A 23,600-nucleotide genomic window follows, 5' to 3' on the forward strand; every position below is an offset into this window, starting at 1 on the left:
CCTTTTCATGATTTACAAAACTTGAATAGAGTGTCTCGTTAAGTAGGTCTAAATCTCGAAATTTTTTGCTCACGCTTCGTTTAATTATATACCTATTCTGTTAAGTTACAAAAAAGTGCTTAGAATTCCATTCCTTAGGTAAAAATGTCAAAAAAAATCAGCTCGCGCTTCGCGCTCGCATTATTTGATTTTTTTTAAATATGTAGCGTCTTCATCATGGCTAACTGCAAGCAAGTTCTTAACAGTATCTTTTCCATCAGTTCATTTCTGCTCGCGCTTCACGTTCGTAATAATTATTCACTTGCTTACACATCTTTTTCAGGATAACAAACATTGCCCAGAATGTTCAAAACTTTAGGAAAAAGTACACAAGATTCCCCCCCCCCAAAAAAAAAAAAAAATGGCTCGCGCTTCGCGCTCGCATCATATAAATAAGGATTATGGTATTATATATGTTTATTCATAAGAATAAAGCTAAGAAGTGACTCTTAGGACTACCCATTTAAAGAATCCAAAAATCCCGGCAAATATCATATTCGAGTGGCCGATCGGGGAAAATATGGCTGAAAAAAAATTCCGCCCCCCCCCCCTATTGGCGAAGGCTGGATCCGCCCCTGAAGAGTATTAGTATACTAATACACTAAGAACTCCCTACGGGTTTTGACGGTCTTGATTTACACAATTTGGCCCCTAAAAAAGTTGTCGACAGAACATAAGACCTCGGGGGAAAAAGCATACCCTAAACACGTTGGGAAAAAATACGATCAAAACCACCCTTTTTCTTGAAAATCTGTGTTTTTTATACATTAATTTCTTAACTTGTGCACCGGCGTCCAAAACTTAAAAAAAACCTTTAAACGCGTTTTTTTTTGTCACGCCGCATATTTATACAGCAATATATTTGACCCCCCCCCGTGCCCGGCCCCGGGGTCTAGGCCTACTTGTTGTAAATATATATTTCCGGCCCCGGGGTCTAGGCCTACTTGTTGTAAATATATATTTGTTTATTATTTCCGGGGGGGCACTTCCATTGACGAGTGGATAAGCCATGTGCAACCATGGGGTCTGGTTTTCTGATGAAGTAAAACGGCTTAAATCTGAGTCCTTCCGCAGGGCACTTATCATTTTCATACAAGAATATTCATTATTTCTAAATGTTGTATATGTTTTAATTCATTTGTATGCAATCTTGCTTTTACCCTATTGCGCTAGACCTATTCACTTATTTTATACACTAGATATTGTATTTGCCAAAGAGCATGATTTGTAAACTTACTATTTAAACGTTATTTCATGCTATCAATTAAGATTATCTATATTGTAGGGGGGCTCCACCGTCTCCACGTCCCAATAGCGTGCTATTTCTGTGGAGTCCTTTTACTAATAGTATGACAATTTACCCTGTATCAATGTATTTTGACATTATTGGTAATACATATTGTAAATTCAGTTCAGTAAATACATAGTGTTGACTGTTGGGGCAAAAAGCTACATCCTTTATAAGACAGTTTAGTATTTTTATACCCTCGCAAATTTGACCCTAAACATGTAGCTTTCCGAGCGAAATACTTTTTTCATTATTTTGACACCCTTATTACGTTACGTACGTAACGTGCCCCGCCTTAAAAAAAAGACATTCTTTTTACATGTTTTTTTGGGGGGGTCGCGCATGGTATCCACTCGTCAATGCATTAAGTGCCCCCGGGAATATTTCTTGAAACTTATAAGTCACGGGAGGGGTCCGAGCTAGGCCGACATCCCTGATCTGTTTATGCAGATCATTCATACAGCATTAACTCTGTACTCACGGCGGAACTAGGGTGGGGGCAAGGTCACCCCCCCCCCTTGAGATGCACAATTCAAATTTGTAATGTAAAATGCCGTTAAAACCGAAGTGAGCCCCCCCCCCCCTTTGAAAGAGAAGACTTTTTTTTTTGTACTTGTCTGAAGTTGATCCTCAGGAAATTGTGCCCCCCCCCCTCAGTTTCCCCTTTTCCTGGATTCGCCCCTGTCTGTACTACAAGTAGTATAATCCTACCAACGATTGTACTTCATTTATTTTTCCCTTTTTCCCTTTCTCTCTTTCAACTTCTGCACGTGCCCCTCAAATTGCGCCTTCATAAGTTATAATTTTCTTTTAAATTAATGCTTCACCTCTACCTGTATAAAATGATGCAAACTCTCAAATTTGGGATCAAATGGTGCATATAAGAGGAGAAGTATAGGGTCACAAAATATTGCCATTCTGCCGGAAATAATGCAAGTATAGGCAAAGCGATTGAGTTGAATAAAAGAAACCAAATGTGCCCCGGCCTCCATACTCATGAGACTACTTTTGATGCGTTAAATTCAGATTCCAATTTGGGCGTGACCTTGAAGTAAATGGATTTTTTTCTTTATTTCATTCTGATTAACCTTTTCTTCTTTTTTTCTGTTTGTCCCGGCCTCAAAGAGTGCCGTCCGTGCATGGCCGCTGCCCCCTTAGATACGCCACTGATAATATATCTCTTGAAAAATTGGGCCTAATTTAGCCGCATGGTGAAAGACTGAAAAAAAAGCAAGGGCACAAGGATGGGGAAAGAAAACAAACAAAAAAAGGAAATAACTTTTGTAGATGTCGGGAGAAAAAATAGAATTAAAGAGATAATTTCTGAAATTCATAGAATGAAAATCACCGTGTAATTTTGTTTTTCATTTTTCATTTATGTCCTCCCCCTTCTATTAAAAAAAAACCAATCCACCCTTGTGAACAATGATAATTTCATTTTGACTTTTCACTTACATTCAATGAATACGAATTCAACCAAACGATTATATTAAGATTGTTGAATCATGCAAAATGATGTAGCCTGATCTTACGAATTCACAAGAGAGGGAAAAGAGCGATAACGAATGAATGGAAGATGCTGATCACTGGTGAAGATACACATCTTCGATAAATAATCGAAATGTAGGCTTCAAATAAAGATCGGTCAGCTGTTTATTTTCAGGGATTATTAACGGCAACTATTATGATATCGAAACAACAATACATGGTTTACTCCCAACTTACTGGGGGGGGGGGGGGGCGTTTTGGTTCCCTCGAGAAGGGGATTTTTTTTGGTTGTCAAATTATTCGTGGACGAAATTACCAGAAATTTTGGGTGAAAACTTTTTTTTTATTGCTTGTCAAATTTTACTCGGGAAAATGTGCCCCCTTTAAAAAATCCTGGATCCGCATCTGTATCTATATCATTTTTACGACTATAGACCTATTCTTATTTTCATTATATTTTAGAATGAAAATCTATGTATTTACTGTTCGAACTTGAAATCTGAAATACATAGTCCGAAAACTCATCCCCAATTGATCATGAACCCGGCAGTCACTTTGCAGCACCAGATCAATGTATTTTTATAGGCTTAAAGTGTCATGTCGTGAAAGCGGAAAAAAGGATATATAGCAGCACTTCCCATCTAAACGACGCGGCCGGGGCTTGAATTCCGACCCATTCCGACGCTCTTCCATCTGACCATATCGGCCATCATCATCATCATCATCATCATCACCATCATCATCATCATCATCATCATCATCATCATCATCATCATCATCATCATCATCATCATCATCATCATCATCATCATCATCATCATCATCATCATCATCATCATCATCATCATCACCACCACCACCACCATCATCATCATCATCATCATCATCATCATCATCATCCCACCACCAACACCACCATCACAACCACCCACCATCATCAGATCTGCGCTGAAAAAGAGCAGTGCCGGCACGTAGCTAGGGCGCCATCTGTTGATAAAAGGACGTCAACATATCTTCGTCCATCCCACTTCGAATCTTTCGGGAAGGTGACAAATTTGCTCATATGGGAGGTTAAAAGTAATGTTAATATGGTGATATGTTCAGTTGAATGGTAAGTTCTGAATCATAAATTGGATATATGAAATTGATTGTAGTATTGGTAATATAAGAATTTCACATTTTTAATTTTCGTGAAGCCGACTAACGTTTGTCGTTAGTCTGGTACGGTACCGGTACGTACGGTACGCCCGGGTACGGTACCGGTACTATTAGACCGAAAGCTTCGGTCTCTGTTACGTTGGCTGTTCCGCTGTGCGCTGAACTCCGTTGGCTCCACACACCAAATACATAGACCGAAGTTCTAGTTTGTTCTGTACAGGGACTCAATGACAATGCCCGGCCATTAAGCAGGGTGACCAGATTTCACAAAATGAAATACTGGACAATCGACAAAAAAATATCAACAAAGAAGGCTACACAGTGTTACACCTGTGTAAAATTATAAAGAATTGAAAGGAGGGTGAACAAAAGAAATAATGAAGGAGAGAAAGAAAAGACGAAAGAAAAGAGATGAATTGAGAAGAAAGAGAGAAAAAATTAAGGGGAAAATGAAGGAAAAAAAAAGGAATAAAAAAACGTTAGAGTAAACTAAAAGGATGAAAGAAAGAATAAAAGAGAAAAATGTTTCCGTCATTCTTTGAATTGAATACAGAAAGAAAGAAAAAGAAAGGAATGGAAGAAGAATACAATGTGTGAAAGACAAGATAAAGGAGAGAAAGGAAAAAAGTAAGAAAAAGGAGGAGGAAAGAAAGAATGAAGGAAAGAAAACTGTTTCCTTCATTCTTTGAAAGAAAGAAGCAAACAAAGAAAGAAGGAAAGCAGTAAGGGAGGAGGGAAGGAAGGAAGGAATTAAGGGAGGGAGGGAGAGAAAGAAAAAGGGAAAGAATTATAAGGAAAAGTAAAATGAAGAATGAAAGAAAGGAAAGAGAGGGAGGAAGAATTGAAGTGAGGAGGGAATGAAAACATAATGGAAGAAGAGAAAGAATTAAAAGAAAAAGGAGAGGAAGGGAGGGGGAGAAAAAAAACGTTTTAAGAAAGAAAGAATATAAAAAAGGGAAATTTGATAAAGAAGACGGGTAAGAAAAAGGAGGCAAGAAAGAAAAATGAACAGAGAGAGAGAGAAAGGATCAGGAAAGACAAATAGGAAATAAAGATAGATGGAACAAAAACGGGCAAGCAGGAAGGATAGAAGGATAAAGAAAGAAGGATAGAAAAGAAAGAGGAAAAAAGTTCAAACTTCAAGCAAAAATAATCCAATCATCTAACAAAAATCATAATGATATTTGGTGTTTTTCAAATATATAAAAAAAAAATGTTTTAGAAATGAATAAAATTTCAAAGTGATTTTTTTACTTAAAAATTAGATGAAACATCGCGGCATCATACACGACAAGACTCAAAACTAAAGCTGAAACAACTAGATCTAGTTATGAAAACTCAATAACTTGTTCCTCCGAGATTACATCTCCAATCAGTAATCTGAGAACCCATAATATAGTCATACAAATTTCCCGCCGATTTTGTGATTATTTTGGCATGTTTGGTGGAGAGAATCTGCTGAGATCCTACATGCCTAGCTAGTAGCCTGCCACACAATGGCAGGAGGCCAGTTCGTTTGCAATGTATTGGGTTAGCAAGAAAATCACCGCAGAACTTGCAAAAGTTTATTTATCGATTTTATTGTTGTCTCTGCTTCGTCATCTGTTGGTTATTTTGATGAAAATTCGTCACTTTTAAATACATTTTGTTCAATTTTTTAAAATACGGGACAAATAGGCATCCCGGGAAGGGTTTGTCGGGACGTCGGGACAAAGCAGCAAAATACGGGACAATCCCGGGAAATACGGGACGTCTGGTCACCCTGGTATTAAGTTTGGATAAAACAGGGAAGTGAAGTTGCGCGACAGCCAAAGTAAGTCACTGTTTTTTCCCCGTTTTGGTGCATTTCAGGTCAAAACGGAATAATAACTTTATTTTGGTACAGTTCTTTTTATATATTTTTATGAAATACAAAAATCGATGAGCCCTGTCGGGGGGATTTTGCATTGTTAATGGTGGCTGCACAATAGTGAGTCGTCTGTGTACGAGGAGGAGAAATTTAAAAAAATAAACAAAATGTTTAAAAACTCCTTGAAACAGACAGCTGCCAGGTGTCTAGTAGTACGGTACGTCATGGTATCGTACCTCAAGCGATGTTCATGCAGGCTCCACTTCACATCTTTTACACTACGCTCCACCTAGTACCCGAACTTCGAGGTCCAAATCTCGCTCTGATACTCTGAGTGGCAAAGGTGGGAAAAAATGCATATTTATTGTAAAAGTTATATGTCGAAACAGCATAAAAAAATAAAAGCTTAATTTTTTACTTTACACCCTAATTTCACTCCATATCCATCTTCCGGTTAGCCTCAAAATTGGTAATTTATTTAGAGCCAACATCGAGTTCCTCACCCTTATAAATAATTCGCTGCCAATTTCAAAACATCGCATGCGCGAGGGTCCGACATCAGGAGTATGGTAGCGAGTTATGTTATACCGAGGGTTTTTTACCTGACTGCTAAGAAAGCACGAATGCCTGTGAGCAAGCAACCAGGGGACCAATGGCTTAAGGTCCTCCCCGAGGGACCTAGTAATGAGGATAAATACCTTACCAAAGGGCACTAGGGCACCACTTGGGAATTGAACCCGGGACACTGGAATCCGAAACCCCTGCTCTACCCATTGAGCCATCGGGCCTCCCAAATCTACCATAAGAGAGAACCCTGATGGTTCAGGTAGGTGCAGCAGTGTAGCAGTAGTTAAGTGTAGTGCACTTGCTCACTGCAACCATCCTGCCTGTGGGGAATCTACAGGTAGGACTATGGTATGCCAATTAATGCCGTACAGAGCACACGCTTTAAAAAATCATCCCTTTTGTGACCAAAGTTACTTTGCAATTTACTTTTCATTAGTAATTTGGGAATAATTTTTGTATTCAACAGAGCGCTCAAAAACTTTATAATTTTGGGCATACTGTGGTGTACGCCCTCTACTGGTGGAAAGTAATGTGGCAAGAAAATTTTCATTTTTCAATCTCTATCTTTAAATAAGAAAAAATAATTCAAAAAATCAAATTTACTGAAGATCCAAGTTATATGATGAATAGCTGTAATGGAAATTGACAGTGTAAGAAATCAAGCATTTGTCCCAAAGAAAAAGAGAAAATAGCCAAACATTGCCACCCTTATTTTGCCACACATGGAGATGTAACGGAGAACGAGGTTACATCATAACCTTGTTCATTGAATGAGTGGTAGTGCTATGGCAATAGCAACACAGTGTATCTGTGCAGGCAACGACACTGGTAAAGGTAGTGTGGCACCAGGTGAGGTCCCCCAAGTTTGCGCAGTCCCCCTTGTCTGTGCAAATGCACTCACTGTACCTGCAAGAATTTAAAAAGAAAATATGCAACGACCACAAACTTTACAGATGCAATGCATTGAAAGGTATTCATTAAAAAATCTCACTCAAAATGGTGGAAAAATAATGAGTTTTAGGCATATCATGTGACAGCCTCAAAATGCAGCCTTTCTCATCAAAATCCCTGAATCGTGTGTGTAGTGAAATGAATGGATGCGCAGACATAGGTCACCTTGTATTTGTTCAATCTGAAAATGGCTGGCCTTGGTTTTTTCCAAGAAAGTCATACAGAGTCTACTTCTATTTCTTTAAAATTATTATGAGATTTTTGTACACTTACTCTTTAAGAATGTCAGGAATATTATCAACCAAAAGTTTCCATGACACTCTCAATGCGGCAGTGATCAGACTTTGGATTCTAAAAGTAAGCCTTAGGTACTTGGTAAGATGCCTCTTGTCGCTGTCAGCGCTAATCATGCTGACTGCAGTTTCAAATCAGTTGACTTTAAACTAGTTTCCCCACCAAAAATTGTTCACAAATGTCCCTCAAATACTTAACTTTAATCACATTTCAAGGTCAATACGCCCCCCTCCGCTTTTCTGAGTATCGCGATCGGGATCGGCTGTATTTTGGCTAGATCTTTGTTGAATTCTTAGTCAGACATTGCTTTGTCTGACATGCTTCGCTTCACCATAGTTTTTATATGCAGTTAGCAATTAAAAGATCTGCCTTGCTTCATAACAGATATTGTTCCTGATTATTGGTCTAATTAGCACCATATTATAAAAAAGGAACTCCTCTTAAATGACATTAAAAACATTTAAAAAAAAATAAGAATATGATATAAAAACATCACTTATTTAGCCTGGACAATGGTTTCGCTTAGATGGCCAGAGTTTCTGATGGTGCCGCTATATTCACAGCCTTAATTTGGCTGTCCTTAAGAAAATAATCCTGAATTGACATGGCTTTTTGATTTTTTTTATCTTACATTAGAAAGATTTCTACATGGTGTGAAGCCAGGCGACACAAGTTGATAAGCAACATGACAGCAAATCTTCCAGTCAAGTTGAAATGGATGGAGCATATGAATGCTTCGTGGGTGGCAGAGGACTGGGCTAGAATAGCCAGCCGAGATGGAGTAATGGAACTCTACTCTCGCCTCATCACAAACAAAGAGATCATTGGTGCTCCCCGTCACACCCTCCACCTACAGGGTCCTCAGCTGCCTGATTTTGAACGTGAGTTGCCTTCTACGGAGGAGCAGGAGCATTTTTTAGAACTCCTCCTTGGCACACAACTGGGTCTAGCAAGGTCTGTCTGCACTGATTCTCCATTTTCTACCACTCTGCGGAAACGCCTCCTGGTCCTGCGAAGGATCTTTCATTCTGTTTCTAGCAAATATCATGATTGTGAGAAAGTAAAGCAGCAGCAGAAGCTGCAGCAGGCTCAGTCAAGAACAGTTGAAGAGAAATCATGTGGACAGTGGGCTCGTTTCGGCACAGATGCACTGATTGAGATGGGCGTCAGGACCAGCCTTACGCTCCTCTTTGCGCTTCTTCGTCAGAACTGGATGCAGCCACCTTCAACCGGGGCACCACATCTTTGCAACGACGTGCTGCTCACAGCTAAAGATGTGGTCATCTCCCTACCCCCTCTCTCGCTTGCGAACGAGAGCAAGATTCCACCCCTTGGTACAGAATGCCTGAAGCAGGTGACCTCATTCCTGAAATCGGTCACCATGCCGACGTCTGGTGCAGACCTGATGGGGAAGAGAGTGGCTTGTGAGTTAGTTTTAGGACTGGCCAGTCAGAGGGGATCTTTACAGCATCTCTTAGATTGGGTAGAAATGGCTGTGGGAGCATCAACTGCAGCAGCTACCCAGGGACTTATGCCAGGACAAGGAGGCCCAGAACAGAACAGTTGTATCTCGTATGACTACTTCATGTCAGTACTAGGACAGATGAGGAAAGCCACGGTGAGTTTAACATTTGTAAAGTTACTTTCTTGTTAGTTTAGGAAGGTTTTTTTTGCTTCATTTCAGTAAGAAATGGGCTTGAATGGATGTCTGTCATCCAGATTTAATGATTAAGACGTAAGAGAATTCTCATAGTGATGATGATGATTTTGATACATTAGTTTTTCAATGATAAAAGGCCATAAATTTTGCCTGCTTTCATCTAGTTGGTTGCCTTAAACAGAATGACTTTTTTCAATAAATGCTTCTTCTCTATGTTCTTTAGATCTTATAATTGATAAACATGCACTCATCAAGGTAAAATTGCATGATATTGACCAAACAGTATACTAAGCGTTTACCTTGACAGCCCAGCAACCTCATCATTCAGCATCTACTTTAACTTTCTTTGGATCTATTGTATATTGTTCTTGCTTTTTTTTATTCATTCGATGTAAAAGAGTTTCAGTATGTTTGTGTTCAGTGCTATTTTCAGATATTGCAATACCAAACACATATTATTTTTCATACTTCAACAGGGCTCATCAGCTGAGAGGGGGTCTATACTTTCTGAAATGCAGAGCACTCAAGGACTATGTCCTCTTTATCAAGCAGCTCTTTGTCTTATTGAAGAAGTAAGTGCAGAGATTCAAGTCAGCATCCTCTTTCCCTCTTTGTTATGAAATTGGCCATAATTTTGTTTTTACTCAGAAGTGAATGGCAACAGGATATATATTCACTTTGATTTGAAGATCTATGCAATATTTCAAAGCATATCTCATCTACTTTTAAGTGCAAATACTGTAGTATGAAATTTCAATTCATAATTATTTCTTTTCAAAGTAATTGAAACTAGAATTCTTACATTTGCGAATATACAATGTTGCATTGAAGAGCAGTGAGTTATTCCAAAGTGGAGAGTTTTTGTAGAGAGCCTCAGAAGGAAGAACAAAACATAAGAAGATAGAATTTGATACTTGCAGTAGAAATGTTTGTAGATTTTGTGCTCAATGTGATTAGGTTACAAAATTGATACAAAAGCATGAGCTGTATTACTCTTTCGCCCATGTGCTATAAAAACTTAATTATAATATACATGTAGAACCCTGATAATTTCACATCAAAATTATCCTCTTGTGCTTCAAATGAACCTTTGAAAACTTTTCTTCATAAAGCAAACTTGAAGTTTAATTGTCAAGTCTGACCGTTGACAACAACTCTTTTCTTGTGATCCATGTAGGTTGCAAGGCTTGCATCGGAGTATGCAAGGACCTGCATCAGTCCTGAAGATAAGAAACCAAACAGTCTGGTGGTGTCAGAGAACAGTGAGGTGTTTGTATGGGGTAGTAACAGTAGTCACCAGCTTGCTGAGGGTAGCCAAGAGAAGATCCTCCTACCCAAGATGGCCATATCCTTTGCTGAGAGTCAGCAGGTGGGTTTCTCTTCATACAATTTTTAGTGCTTTGTTTGATTTTGTTTTATTCTTTGTTCCACACAATATACAAAGCAACAATAACATGGTATATTGAAGTAATATAAACAAAAACAACAGTTGAAAGTATCTGAAATAAATGTATTAAATTCATTATTCAAGACATAATTTTTGGTTGAAAATATATGCAGTATGGAATGCACTAGACCGCCATCATGAACAGTTAGGTGTGAATGGATGGCCACCTCAAAGAGGAATTAGGATGGCATTGTAAGTCAAATATTTGTGATAAACGTAGATGCCAGTCTGGTAGGTGCAGTGAAAAATATTCCTTAGTTTTCGATAAAGACAAACATATCATTATAATTCTGTAACCTAAAGTCACAATATATTTTTTTTCCGATTGTTTTATAGAAGGTTATACCAGTTTGTATCAAGTTGATACATAATGGTTTACTCTTTTTATAACAATCAGAAAAATATATGTCAAATTTAAAAGTATCAAGAGTATATCAATGCACATGGCCATGTTCCCAGAGTGCTCTTCCTCCTTTGTATTTAGTTCCTTCTAGACCATTCCTATCCTATTTACTCCTATGCAGATTGAAGCCGGTCAGTATTGCACGTTTGTCATCTCTTCCGATGGCTCAGTGAGGGCTTGTGGGAAAGGGAGCTATGGCAGACTAGGTCTAGGTGACTCTAACAATCAGACACAGCTCAAGAAACTCAACTTTGATAACAGCATCATCACAAGAATATCATCTTCAAAGGTTGGTTGATCTCTGGCGGTGAATTTCACTCATACCAGATTCTAGACAAGACTGTCTTATTTTGTCCCAGAAATGCAATGTTTTGTTTATACGTATTCTACGTAGGCCATTGAAGTCTTTGGTTTGTCTGTTTTTTGATAAATGTGGCATTTCTGTTTCCGTTGAATATTGTTTCCAATAATTCTACTAGATTTGAATTATTTAGATATTAAGAAAACTGTTTTAACTATTAGTTCCAGAATATTTTGATAGTTTTGATTACCAGAAAAGCTGGTACTGCCATAAGATTGATACTTGATTAAAGTGGCAGACGGCAGGTGTCCCCCCCCCCTAATTTTTAATGGCACCCTCAGAACATGGTGTTTACTGCAAAAAACCCCATTATTCTCTCCACCATATTAACGAAGATTTATTTCATTATGTTTTCATTGTCCACTTAGGGATTTTTATTTAAACATTTTGCAAAACTTCATGAATGACTTGATTGTTGCTTTTTATTTTCAAGTTGTTTGTAAAGCCACACATGTTGACATAATGTGTAAAATATAATTTGATGCTAAACTTTAGAAATCAATTCACAAGCAAAGTTTACCATTTGTTTTAACCCCTTTTCCCCAGGGATCAGATGGCCACACCCTTGCGCTGACCTCAGAAGGTCAGGTTTTTAGCTGGGGAGATGGTGACTATGGCAAGCTTGGACATGGTAACACATTGACCCAGAAGTACCCTAAGGTCATCATGGGTGTACTGACCGGGAAGGTTGTGGTGTGTATCTCTGCTGGATACAGGCACAGTGCTTGTGTTACAGATGACGGGCAGCTTTACACATGGGGTGAAGGAGACTATGGAAGATTAGGTAATTTTATTACTATTCGGTAGTTTTATTTTACGGTGGAGTGTGTCAATACATGTATTGCCTAACTAAAATATTAGTACCTAACTCTGTGAACATTCTGTCTGTTATCACTGTCTATGATTTTTAAACACTATTTTGCTGAACAAATAAGATGTGAGGAAATGCCATGAGACACAACATACAAATAGACTCTTGGTACTTCTCACTTTGTCAACATAACGATGAGGAGTTGCATTTTGACTTTTAATGATAAAACATACTTTGGGTTTCTTAATGTAATTAACATTTTGCAAATTTCAATATGAAATAAAAATCTAGTAATAGTGGGATGTACATTTTCCTTGCAGTGGAATTGTGACATGTCTGTCTTTAACGGCTGATATTCCAAAAAAGACCCTTTTTTCTGTTGTAAGACATGCAATGTCAGTGCACCTCATAGGCAGATAAGGAAATATTATACCTAATTTACTTCAGCTTCTCCCATAAGATTGAAGAAATTCTAGCCAGACACGTCAGTTGTGTAATTTACGAACTAACTATCATCCTCTCTTTGCCAGGCCATGGTGATAGTAACAGTCGGAATGTACCTACCCTTGTAAAAGACATCAGTAATGTTGGTAAGGTTGTGTGTGGTAGCTCCCATACCATAGCCGTGTCACAGGACAGTAGAACAGTATGGTCCTTTGGTGGTGGAGACAATGGTAAGTAAACTTATCATCACTGTTTTCAAATCTTCCCCAAGGAGAGTAAACAAATTTAGAAAGAACATGCTGTTTAGATTTGGTTCCGTGGTCATTTTAGAAGGCTAAAAGTATGCAGTTTCATTTAATTTTGATCCCAGGATGGTGCAATAAATATCTTATCTAATTAGAATTTTGGCCACTTGGGACACTTCTTGAAAACAGCAACACTGTAAAAAAAGTAAAAAAATTAATCACATGTATTTCACTTTTAAATTGCCCTCCCCCCCAAAAAAAAAACAATTGTTTTTAATTCATGACATACTCTGTCCAAACTGAAATGTCAATGCAGAGCAAAATTAAGGAAGTAAAAACCAATTGTCATTTTTGGATGATTGTGGATATTTAAAAAAAAAAAAAAACTGAAATATAATTATTATGTTGTTGATATTTGCTTATTGGCAAAAACCTTGACAAATTGCATTATCTACATGTTCAATCCTTGATAGCCTTTGATGTACAACTATAATGATGTATAATGTATAACTCCTCACTCTCTGTCAACCACACTTTTATTTTACTGGACACAAAATTTCTAAAGAGCTTATTGGTGTTGGTGACTCTTAATCTCTAAACAAGCAAAATCTGACAGCAACAATCCCTAGACAAGTCTTGGCTACCTGTCTCTGAATTTCTTTGTTCTCCTTGAATTATGAAGGGGCATTAATCCCCTTTGATTGTGTCCCATAAGATTGTGCCTGAATGTTGCTTGCAGAGACTGCATGGTCAAATGCTGCTAAGTCTTTGTTAAACTTTGAAGCTTGCAAGACATGTCTCTCAATCTGCTCTTTAAGAAACTGTATTGTTTAAGTACAGTGACTCCTGTCTCCAAAGACCACTCATGGGGAAACAGAAAACCATGGTCCCTGAATGTAGTGGCCTTCATGCATAACTAGCGTTCCTTAGTACATTGTTCCTATGAGAATAAATATTAAAGGGAAAATAATAATGAGTGCTTTACTTCAACAGATCCTTGTAAAAAGGTTCTTCTGGTTTCCAGTTTGACTTGGCAGTACTGAAAGTGCCCCCCAAAAGAAAAAAAACTAATCAAACAATCAACTTAAAAGTTAATGGATTTATGTATTATTTCTGTTGGTCATTAGTTGTCAAAAGCTAAATTAAAATATGGTTGTTCTTGAATGAAACATTCCCCTTATTATTCTTGTGAGGCGTTGTGATCAATTGTAAGTCAAATTTAGGTCACAAAATCAGTCACAAGTCTGGCAATTATTTGCAATTCCACACTTGATTGCTGGTCTGCTTCTTGCATCTATTGGTAGAAATAAAGTTTGTCTAGTTATGATTGATCTATCACTTCTAGATTAGCAGCAGAAATTTGTGGTTGATTGCAAATTTTTTTCATGCCACATTCCCTTAGACTTATGATGCATGCACTATACCTCTATTGGTTCCTCAACCCATTGTAACAGTGAGCTTTCGATCAGTGTATTCGACTCACCATGAATAGAGAATTATGGAGTCAAATGGTTAATCCTCTTTGTATCCCTATTGAAGGTAAACTAGGCCATGGAGACACAAATAGGATATACAAGCCCAAGATAATAGAATCATTGATTGGTTTATTCATCAAGAAGGTTGGGTGTGGTAGCCAGTCTTCATTGGCTCTTACATCAACAGGACAGGTAAGACTTTAATAGGGTACTGTTACACAGAGCTTAGCTATTAATCGTATAGTTGATCTGTACACTTGATTGCACATACTTGTCAATGTAATCAAGCATGATATCAGCCCGATCATCAATTGCTAAGCTTTGTGTTGCAGGGCCCAGGACTGTCTCATAGTAAATGCAATTTATCCAGGGTTATGATTGTAACTATGGAAAGCCTCTGACAAAATAATTTATATGTTTAAGCACAGTGCTTCAGAGAGATTACATAAATGCACAATTGGACATACGATAAAATTATTTTGTATGTTTTTGTTTGCCATGGACAGTGTGGGCCTATAGGGCCTGCAACTCATTGTGACAAAATATGATGTCATTGGTTTTCCAAAGTTGAGATTGATATGTATTTTAGAAACATAAATCTTGAATGAACCTGTCAAGTTTTCTATTATGTCTTCCATATCCTCTGCTTCCAATTACATAGATGCAAGTTAAATGAAAGTGAGCATACATGTTTACATCTGATCACTTCATTCTGCACCTGATACTGATTGCCTTTTTTTTAATTCAAAAAATAAAGTTACAAAATACAAAAAATGATCTTTGTTTAAGCATGTAATGTAGGCTGGTGTCTGTTGTCAATTTTAAGAATTGCTGCCACTTGACAAACCATATGAATAAAAATACAAGTACAAATACTAACTATTGTGACAACCATTTTTCTCTTCTGTTACAATTACACAAAGGTGTATGCATGGGGCCATGGTGCCTGCCTTGGGTGTGGATCATCAGAAGCCATTTCGCTGAGACCCAAACTTGTTGAAGACCTACAATTTACAAGGATAGTGGATATTGCCTGTGGGGACAGCCATTGCCTAGCACTCACTCATGGTAAGATGACACAAGAGACATTAGGGGATTTCAGGTTTGGTGTTCTTGGTGCTGGTTGATGCATGATTTAGATAACCTAATCTGAGTCTATAAAAAAATGACCCAAATGACATTACAGAGTGCTCAACACCTAGTTAGAAGAGTCAACATTAAACTTCAAATCATGCAGTGGTTGTCAGTTGGGTTTCAGTTTCATATAATTTGATTTTGTAGTATGCAGTCACCATGTATATATTCATCCTGGTAATATAGTGATTGAAGATTATCTTTGGCAGCTTTTAAAGAATTTGCAGTTGGTCATCATTAAAAAAAAGATGTTATAAAATAAGGAAAATGAGCATGATCATAGAGAAAGCATGGAATCAACGTATGTTGTCATCCCCAAGTTGAAGTACAGGTAATGGAAATGCCTTCCATAATTCATGCAAAGTGCCTATACACAAAGGAGAAATCAACCCCGGATTACACTTTGCTTCTATCATTTAAAAATTATATATTTTTTAATTTTGTTTTTTAGATAATGAAGTATATGGTTGGGGCAACAATGCTATGGGTCAGTGTGGTCAGGGGCATACTACTAGCCCCATTACGAGGGTCAAGAAAGTGGCCAGTCTAGAAGGAGTGACCATTCATCAGATATCTGCTGGGACCTCACACAGTGTGGCATGGACAGCGCTGCCATCAGACAGGTAGGACCACTATTCTAATTCTAAATTAGATGAGAGATGTTTTTATATTATGAGTCATGTGTAAATAAAGCCCCCTCTTTAGAAAATGGAAAATGATGAATATTCATCATAATAATAATAATAATAACTAAAAATTTAGTACGCTCTCCATAGTTGACTATATCACAGCGTTTACGATTTTATAACAAAAGTACATAATGATTACAACACAAATACATGCAAAAGAAATTAATCGGAAAAGAGGTATGATTTTAGAAGTTTCTTGAATCGATCTGAAGAGTTTGAAGATTTAATGAAAGTGGGGATATTGTTCCATTCTTTAGAAGCAGTAACACTAAATGTGTGATCACCTGTTTTTGTACGAGTTTTGGGTATGGCAAGCAAATATGAGTCTTCATGGATCATGACTTTGAATGAGTCAGGAGGAAATAAAAAGTGGTGTATGTTCATTAGAATGGTAAGTGATGAGTATTCATTATTATTTTGGATAGAATAGAAGTAATGAATATTCATGATAAATCTATTTGTATTTCTTTCTCCAGGCAAGTTGTAGCTTGGCATCGTCCATTTTGTGTTGACCTTCAAGAGGGTACTTTCTCTCACCTGCGATCGTTCATAGAGCATTACTGTGAGGGGTTCAGTGGAACACAGCCTCCACCCCCATTCCCAACTTCCAGGTAAGTGTGATGCAGCCATCCAACCTCACACCAATTGGAAAGTTCTAGAAATTGTGATATCTTTTTAGAATATGAGATTATGTTCTTTACTTGAAGAATTTTTATGCCTCTTTCCATCTTAGGTGGTTAGGAGGCATTAGGATTTTGTGTTGTAAGAGTGAAGATCTGTTTTATGTCATGAGGTTAAATGTCACAGAGTTCATTCCATTGACTACATTGTACAATCAATCGTAAAAATCGAGCGTACGATTAATTTGATAACCTTTGTGCTACGGGACCCTGCTCTGGAGCTATTTTATCAAAATCTCCTGATTCTGCTTGCATTCAATCTCTCCTGCCAGAGATATATCTCTGCATATCCTAAAATAACCTTTAAACACTGTTACACTATAACTTGTAATTTTAACAAGTATGCTTTATTTAATCCCACTGGAAATGTTCAGTTGAATGATCTATTATCATTTTTAAAGAGTAATATTATTCCCTCGTGATATTTTCAAAATGTTGAGGAAAGCAGGTATTTGGAGCTATGGGGCCATTTACAACCTGTTCAGTTATATGCAAATAATTGTGACTTAACAACCAATGATTTCTGTTTCTGATCCAATTTCATAACAGAGAGCATCAGCAGTTTGTTTTACTCTGTCTCAAGTTATTATGCACTCATCTTCAGCTTGCATTAGCAGGAGGCCTGACTGCCAGTGTGCTAGGTAACCAGGCTAGGCCATTACGTCATCTTCTATTCCGTCTTATCGATGCCAACACACCTGCATCAATACAGAAGGTTAGTCTATTGCATCCAATATTTTTTTTGTCCATAGCCACATTCATGCTAGGTATTTAGGTTTTGATGGGAAATTGAAAAAAAAAGGCATGAGATTATACTTGGTGTTTGATGGAGGCATGTACTGGGAAATATCAAACTGAATAGTCACACACTATTCCAAACAATTTAGATCATCACATCTTATTTTTCTTGATTACATTGTCCTCATAATAAAGTTTAGAAAAGTGTTGGGTGACTGATATATAGGTTAGGTTCACAGTGTTGCCAACCATTCAGTTTTTAACTGAATTATCCAATTTTGGATAGTTTATTTCCCTAAACAACTGAGCGTTCAGATTTGGGGATTTTGGGACATTTGGCTATCCATACTTGCATAGTGTGTCAATTAATATTCGTATTTTTTTTTAATATAGACTTCTGTATTCTGGTTGAGCAAATTATAACACACCCATAAACAGTAATTCTTAAGGTATGCACCAGATTGCACAATTGTAAGTCCAAAAATGCAAAATTCACACAAGTTCAAGTCATCATATGCATTGTACAATGTATTTTCCTGACTTTTTTATTCATGCAATTGAGTGACTTGGTTCTTGTTAGAAATTGACTCTTGCTTAATAGTGATGTACACACTAGATAACTGCCTCAGAAGCCTTAGAGTGTCACCATGCATGCCAAAGTGAGTGACTCAAATGTACTTAAATTTCATTGCAAACAGGCTGTGAGTGATACACTCTCTATCGGTGCTCCCCTACTGCTACCCCCACTCAGAGAAAGAATGGAACTATTACATTCATTACTACCACAGGGACCTGATCGCTGGGACAGCCTATCCAAGGGACAGGTAGGCTTCTATTACTCCTTTTCATTACTAAGAGTTGTGAATAGATTATTTTTGGTAAATGTATGCATGAATTATGGTATTTACTGTAGTGTTATTTATACTATTAGTTGTATTGCGAATTTAGTCAAAGTGCAAAATGCATTTGTTGTTTGTTTGGAATCTTACAATGCAAAAGTATACAATACCCACTCTTACTGACAGATACACTGTACATGTACATAGCAGGTAAATGAATCACTCAGACATGATTATTGATATAGTAAACTAGATTGAACAACCTTATACAGAGATGCCAGTCTTCTTGCAATTTGTCTGATTTCATGCCCTGACAATATTCCATTTCAGGCTTTGTATTGTGTAGCACATGCTCGTCTTTGAATTGCTCTGGCTCCTTTTTCAGGCCAAGTGAGTAAAATTTACTGGCATCCCTTAGTAAGTGCTGTCTTTGTAGGCCAAAATGTATTACAAATAAAAGCCAAACACACATTTTAATCTAATAAAGTATAATATTTTGAATGTGCTATCTTTGAAACAGCGAATGCAGCTAGGTATCGTCCTGACAAGCCTTCAAGAAAACATCCATGTAGCTTCCTTACTGGGGTTTACTTCACCGTTAGAGGGGGAGCTCAGTCCACCCCTGGAGGGGGACAGTGGGAGTGGCATGTCCATTGGGGCTTCCCCTACTGAAGATACTCACTTGGCTGAGGTTCTCATGAAGACACTGCTGAGGAATCTTGGATATCACACGGTATGTTTCAGAATATAGAATGCAAAGAGTAACTTTGATGGAATATTTTGTACACCTGTTTATAAAGAAGTTGCAATTACAAAACTGTTAAGTTAGAGAATATAGAACAAAAATGAGATTATGTGATAAATGTCCTGCTGAAATGAAGTGATGATGATAGTAATAATCTGATAATGTACAAAGTGCTTAAAGCATAACCCTTTGTGGACAGATTATCATTGCCCCCATCATTTAGATTCAGTCATTCATTGCTGCACACACTATGCACATTCTCCAGAATGCCAGAACTGAGAAAGATTATATGACTTTGTGGTATTACTGTAGTATTACTTGTAGTAGTAACATTAGCAGTCCAATTTTCCAAAAGGTCCATTTTAGTTTCTGAGAGATTACTCATTTTGATACCAGAAACATTTAGCATGTAGGTTTTTTTTAATGAAGAAACACGTTTGATCATTTTCTTTTTCACTTTTGATTTTATTTTTTAGTCTTTACTACTATTGCAATTTATTTGTAAAATCTGTTTTACCCAAGTCATTACTATAACTTCCTTTTATATGTCCTGATGCACAGGAGCAAGCATTTGGTGAGCTAGAAAAGAACAGTGATAAACGTCAACCATCCATTACTTGCGAAGATGGAGCTCCACCATCTCATCTTAGAGAACTCTTATCATCACTTCAGAAACATCTACTTGCTTACTGTCATGCAAACAATAGTAATGAGGTTTGTAGTGCCATGATATTGCTTGTATTTTGTATTCAATTATCACCTACTTTGATTTTAGTATAGGATGATCTGTCATCTCCAAAGTTTATCATTTTTAAAATGTTAAAAGGGTAGAATTTACAGTTATGCTATACTTTTCCTCTGTTTATGCACTGGATCTAGGTTAATATATTTGTTTTATGGCTTTCCATTTTCTGCTTTGTGAATATCTTCTTAATCTTATGATTTAAGGAAGATGCCCTTAGTTTGTCTATACTTTCATTTTGAATTTGCCTCCGAGATATAATTTTCAAGAGATATTAATGAAAGATAATGATTTTTTTTTTATTTACAGGTATGGCCCTTTTCAAGCAACTCTTGATTATTTTGTGTGATAATTTGCTTTGCTATCCCTGTTTTGCTTTTGAAATACTTTCATGGGTATTTGAGTGTTTGTCCTGACTAAGTACTATGAAACCTAGGTGTCGTAAATTACGGATGTTAAATCATAGTAACTTATGTATCGTCAAAATTTCACCCAATTTATAAATGCATCACTTTATTCACTTCTGAAACTTTCAGATTTCATCTAGTGTCAGTCTTTTACACAAACACCTATGCCTTCTTCTGCCTCATGCTGTGGAAGTTCTACAAAGATCTACAACTCTACTGAAGCAGAGCGGGAGCAATGCCTCTCAGGCAGTTAGGAGCAAGCTAAGAGGTAAAGTTTACATACATGTACCAGACACCGGATGATTTGTCACCAAAATACGAAAAATAGCCCTTATAAGTTTGAAAAGAGGTATATGTCATTGGGGTTGATATGTCCTTATCTTACAAGGAGAAGTCCTCTCAAGTTACATAAACGTCCCTCCAATTACCTTTGAGCTAGCTCAACCCAAAATGTTATTTTTGATGAACAAAAATAAATATTATCCCTAGACACTTTCAATGGTGTGGCGATTGTGAATTTTTCTTCTGAATCAAAATTCCCTGTGCCATCACTGAACGGGGATGGAGTTGGGGGAGAGTTTTTTAATACAGCAGTCTTCACTGTTATGATGCTCATTAAAATCATTGCTTTCATGTCTGTTTTTTTCCCCTAAATCTTTACCTGCAGATGTGCTGATGAACTCTGCTGCTGGTTCCATGCTGTCGCACATTCTCCACTCCCTGCTCCTCCTACCAGTGACAGTGACACGCCCTCTTCTTCATCATCTCCTGGCTCTCTTACCAGAGCTTGATAAGCTCAATCGTCTCCTCCCTGCAGCAAATGTCCTAGAAGAGCAGGAAATGGATTGGCCCATGAGGGGTAGGATTTTTTGCAGGACTATTGTCGTATTTTGTAGAATAGGATTACAGTAGGAAGTGATGTACAATATGAAGTGAAATATCAAGGAAATTAGTGAACCTATGTTGTCGTATTTTAAGCAGTGTGCACTTGTTGCAGTGTAGAATTTGTTGCATTTTTTTTTACTCATCATAATGAGAGATGTATATTTAGTAAGTAATAGATAGTATAATTGCATGAATGTCTGTATAAATAATTAACAAATTTGCACTTTTACATGAGGTATGTGTCACTTGCATTATTTAATTGAAGTATCCCTGAATACGTCACAGTATTTAATGTCATTAGAAGTCTATGTTAATTGTCAAATTATACTGCCAATAGAAGTGAGATTGCTTCCTTTATATTGTGATCTGGGTCCATTAAGATAGAAAGAATTTACATTTTCTGCTAAATTAATATGCATTGGCCTTAGATTGATATTTGACTATTTATTAAGAAATCAAATTCAAAAAGATCAACAACTCTGATCAAATTTTATACTTGGATGACAGTTGAGCATACAATTGTAATCTTACTTATTTTGGAAATCCTTGAAATCAACTGATTCTTCATTGGTGATATTTTAAAGTTAGAATGGGATACATATAATCTAAATCCATTCCTCTTTTTAACCTTGTCAGTTTCATCAGACTCGCCTGACCCCACTGCCATGCCGTTACCCCAGCCAGTCAGAGGGTGGGTGTGGCTGGTGGACCTAGAGCGTACCTGTTCCCTGGTGATTGGCTGGTGTCTAGGGGGTATGTTGGCCTGGAGACCACTATCCAAGGAGGAGAGGGAGACCAGTGGATGGATGGTATCCAAACTCATGCAGAATGGCATGGAGAAACAGGTTCAACATATAGGTGAGTTAATTTGCAGAATTAGGTTTGCTTTGCTGCTTCAGTGATATGGAATCTCCCAAGGCTGTGTAGACCTTTCTTCATACCTTGTGTTGCGGTTGTAAAGCTGCTTTAGATTTTGTGAAGCAACTTTTTAGATAGGGAGCCAAAACATACTCATTGTGTTAAATTTTTTATGTAGGAAAGTTGTACATGGAGAGTTGTACTACATGCACGTATATGAACTTAAAATATGTTTAGACTCTTATAGTAAATAATGATCGAGAGATGGACTTTGTGCATCAAATTCCTGTAATTTGCATTTCATGCTTGACTTTCTAAATCAGCCTCATCCTTGCGATGCATTTATGAAAGGAGCCGAGTATCACAGTTTTGATTTGTTAATCTTACAGACAAGCTTGTGAGTAAGATGTCAGAGGCAGCCATGCTTGGTGATGATGACTTTGATATCTCTGAGCACAAGGTCCCTAAGGAATGTTTATCTCTCCTGGACCTGACACTAGGGAAGAGTAGGGAACCTGGACAGTTTATTTGGACTTCCATGCAGGAATATGCTCTTAGCAGAGGTAAGTTCTTCTCTGTCGACAAGGAACTTACATTGCATTTAGTTATAATTGGGAGTAAACAGGAAATGTCATGTAGGAATATGTCCTTTGCTGCAGGGGGTAATTACTTCTCTCGCATGGCACAGGAGGCCATTTCCGACAAAAGAATGTCCAAAGTCATCAGAAATGTGCCCCTCTGTCAAAGAAATTAGTGTATACAACAGGTATTGATTTTTTTAATGAATATGACGTGGAATTTCACCAAATCAGGATTAAATTGTGTCATGATAATGATTCTTAACATTTATCTGAATGGTTATATGTTATAAATGTAGGGTAGTGATTTTCTTGAATGAAATGTACATTTGTTATTTGTTCTTCATTCTTCTATTATATTAGGTTGGGAGACAAGTGATGATGATTTGGATGATCTTTTAGATAGAGCAACACGCTGTCTATTGGCATGTCTTCTCAAACAGACTCGCTTGTTTCATTTTGCTGCTCAGAGACCAAGGTAATAACAACTCAATTTCAACAAGATCAAGATTTTGTGTGTTTGTTAAATACACTTCCAGAATGTCCTCAGAAGTAATTCTAGTTTTCCTTGTGTTTATCTTAAAGTCTTGTCATCATTACTCTTACAGATTCCCGTCTCAACAATTCTATCCCCACCTCCGCCATTGCCACATTCATCATCGTTATCATCATCATCATCATCATCACATCATCATCATCATCATTACCACCACCATCATCAATATCATCACCATTGTCACCTTCATAATCACCACCACCAACATTATCATCAACAACACCGTCACAAATCGTCCCCATATTTTCTTGTGGTGTGTTGAAAAGTCT

At 37.4% G+C, this 23,600-nt stretch overlaps 1 protein-coding gene across 4 annotated transcripts in view; it reads left to right on the plus strand.

Moving 5' to 3' along the window:
* Positions 1 to 3,790: 3,790 nt before the first annotated feature.
* Positions 3,791 to 23,600, plus strand: part of LOC121416188 (probable E3 ubiquitin-protein ligase HERC1) — a 67,764-nt gene continuing 47,954 nt past the window's right edge. For 3 of the 4 annotated variants that reach the window (XM_041609673.1, XM_041609675.1, XM_041609674.1), the window contains exons 1-20: positions 3,791 to 3,926; positions 8,275 to 9,252; positions 9,771 to 9,866; positions 10,472 to 10,663; positions 11,266 to 11,433; positions 12,052 to 12,289; positions 12,847 to 12,990; positions 14,545 to 14,672; positions 15,404 to 15,548; positions 16,066 to 16,237; positions 16,780 to 16,914; positions 17,533 to 17,698; positions 18,420 to 18,545; positions 19,081 to 19,293; positions 19,867 to 20,019; positions 20,584 to 20,722; positions 21,122 to 21,313; positions 21,976 to 22,197; positions 22,587 to 22,760; positions 23,139 to 23,253. In XM_041609673.1, the coding sequence (XP_041465607.1) occupies positions 3,924 to 3,926; positions 8,275 to 9,252; positions 9,771 to 9,866; positions 10,472 to 10,663; positions 11,266 to 11,433; positions 12,052 to 12,289; positions 12,847 to 12,990; positions 14,545 to 14,672; positions 15,404 to 15,548; positions 16,066 to 16,237; positions 16,780 to 16,914; positions 17,533 to 17,698; positions 18,420 to 18,545; positions 19,081 to 19,293; positions 19,867 to 20,019; positions 20,584 to 20,722; positions 21,122 to 21,313; positions 21,976 to 22,197; positions 22,587 to 22,760; positions 23,139 to 23,253 (3,899 nt within the window). In that variant the 5' untranslated portion in view covers positions 3,791 to 3,923. Of the gene's footprint in view, positions 3,927 to 8,270; positions 9,253 to 9,770; positions 9,867 to 10,471; positions 10,664 to 11,265; positions 11,434 to 12,051; positions 12,290 to 12,846; positions 12,991 to 14,544; positions 14,673 to 15,403; positions 15,549 to 16,065; positions 16,238 to 16,779; positions 16,915 to 17,532; positions 17,699 to 18,419; positions 18,546 to 19,080; positions 19,294 to 19,866; positions 20,020 to 20,583; positions 20,723 to 21,121; positions 21,314 to 21,975; positions 22,198 to 22,586; positions 22,761 to 23,138; positions 23,254 to 23,600 lie in introns of all 4 variants that reach the window. The other variant, XM_041609676.1, reaches the window with a different exon arrangement.

This window comes from Lytechinus variegatus, chromosome 5, assembly GCF_018143015.1.
Source record: "Lytechinus variegatus isolate NC3 chromosome 5, Lvar_3.0, whole genome shotgun sequence".
Lineage (NCBI taxonomy): Eukaryota > Metazoa > Echinodermata > Echinoidea > Temnopleuroida > Toxopneustidae > Lytechinus > Lytechinus variegatus.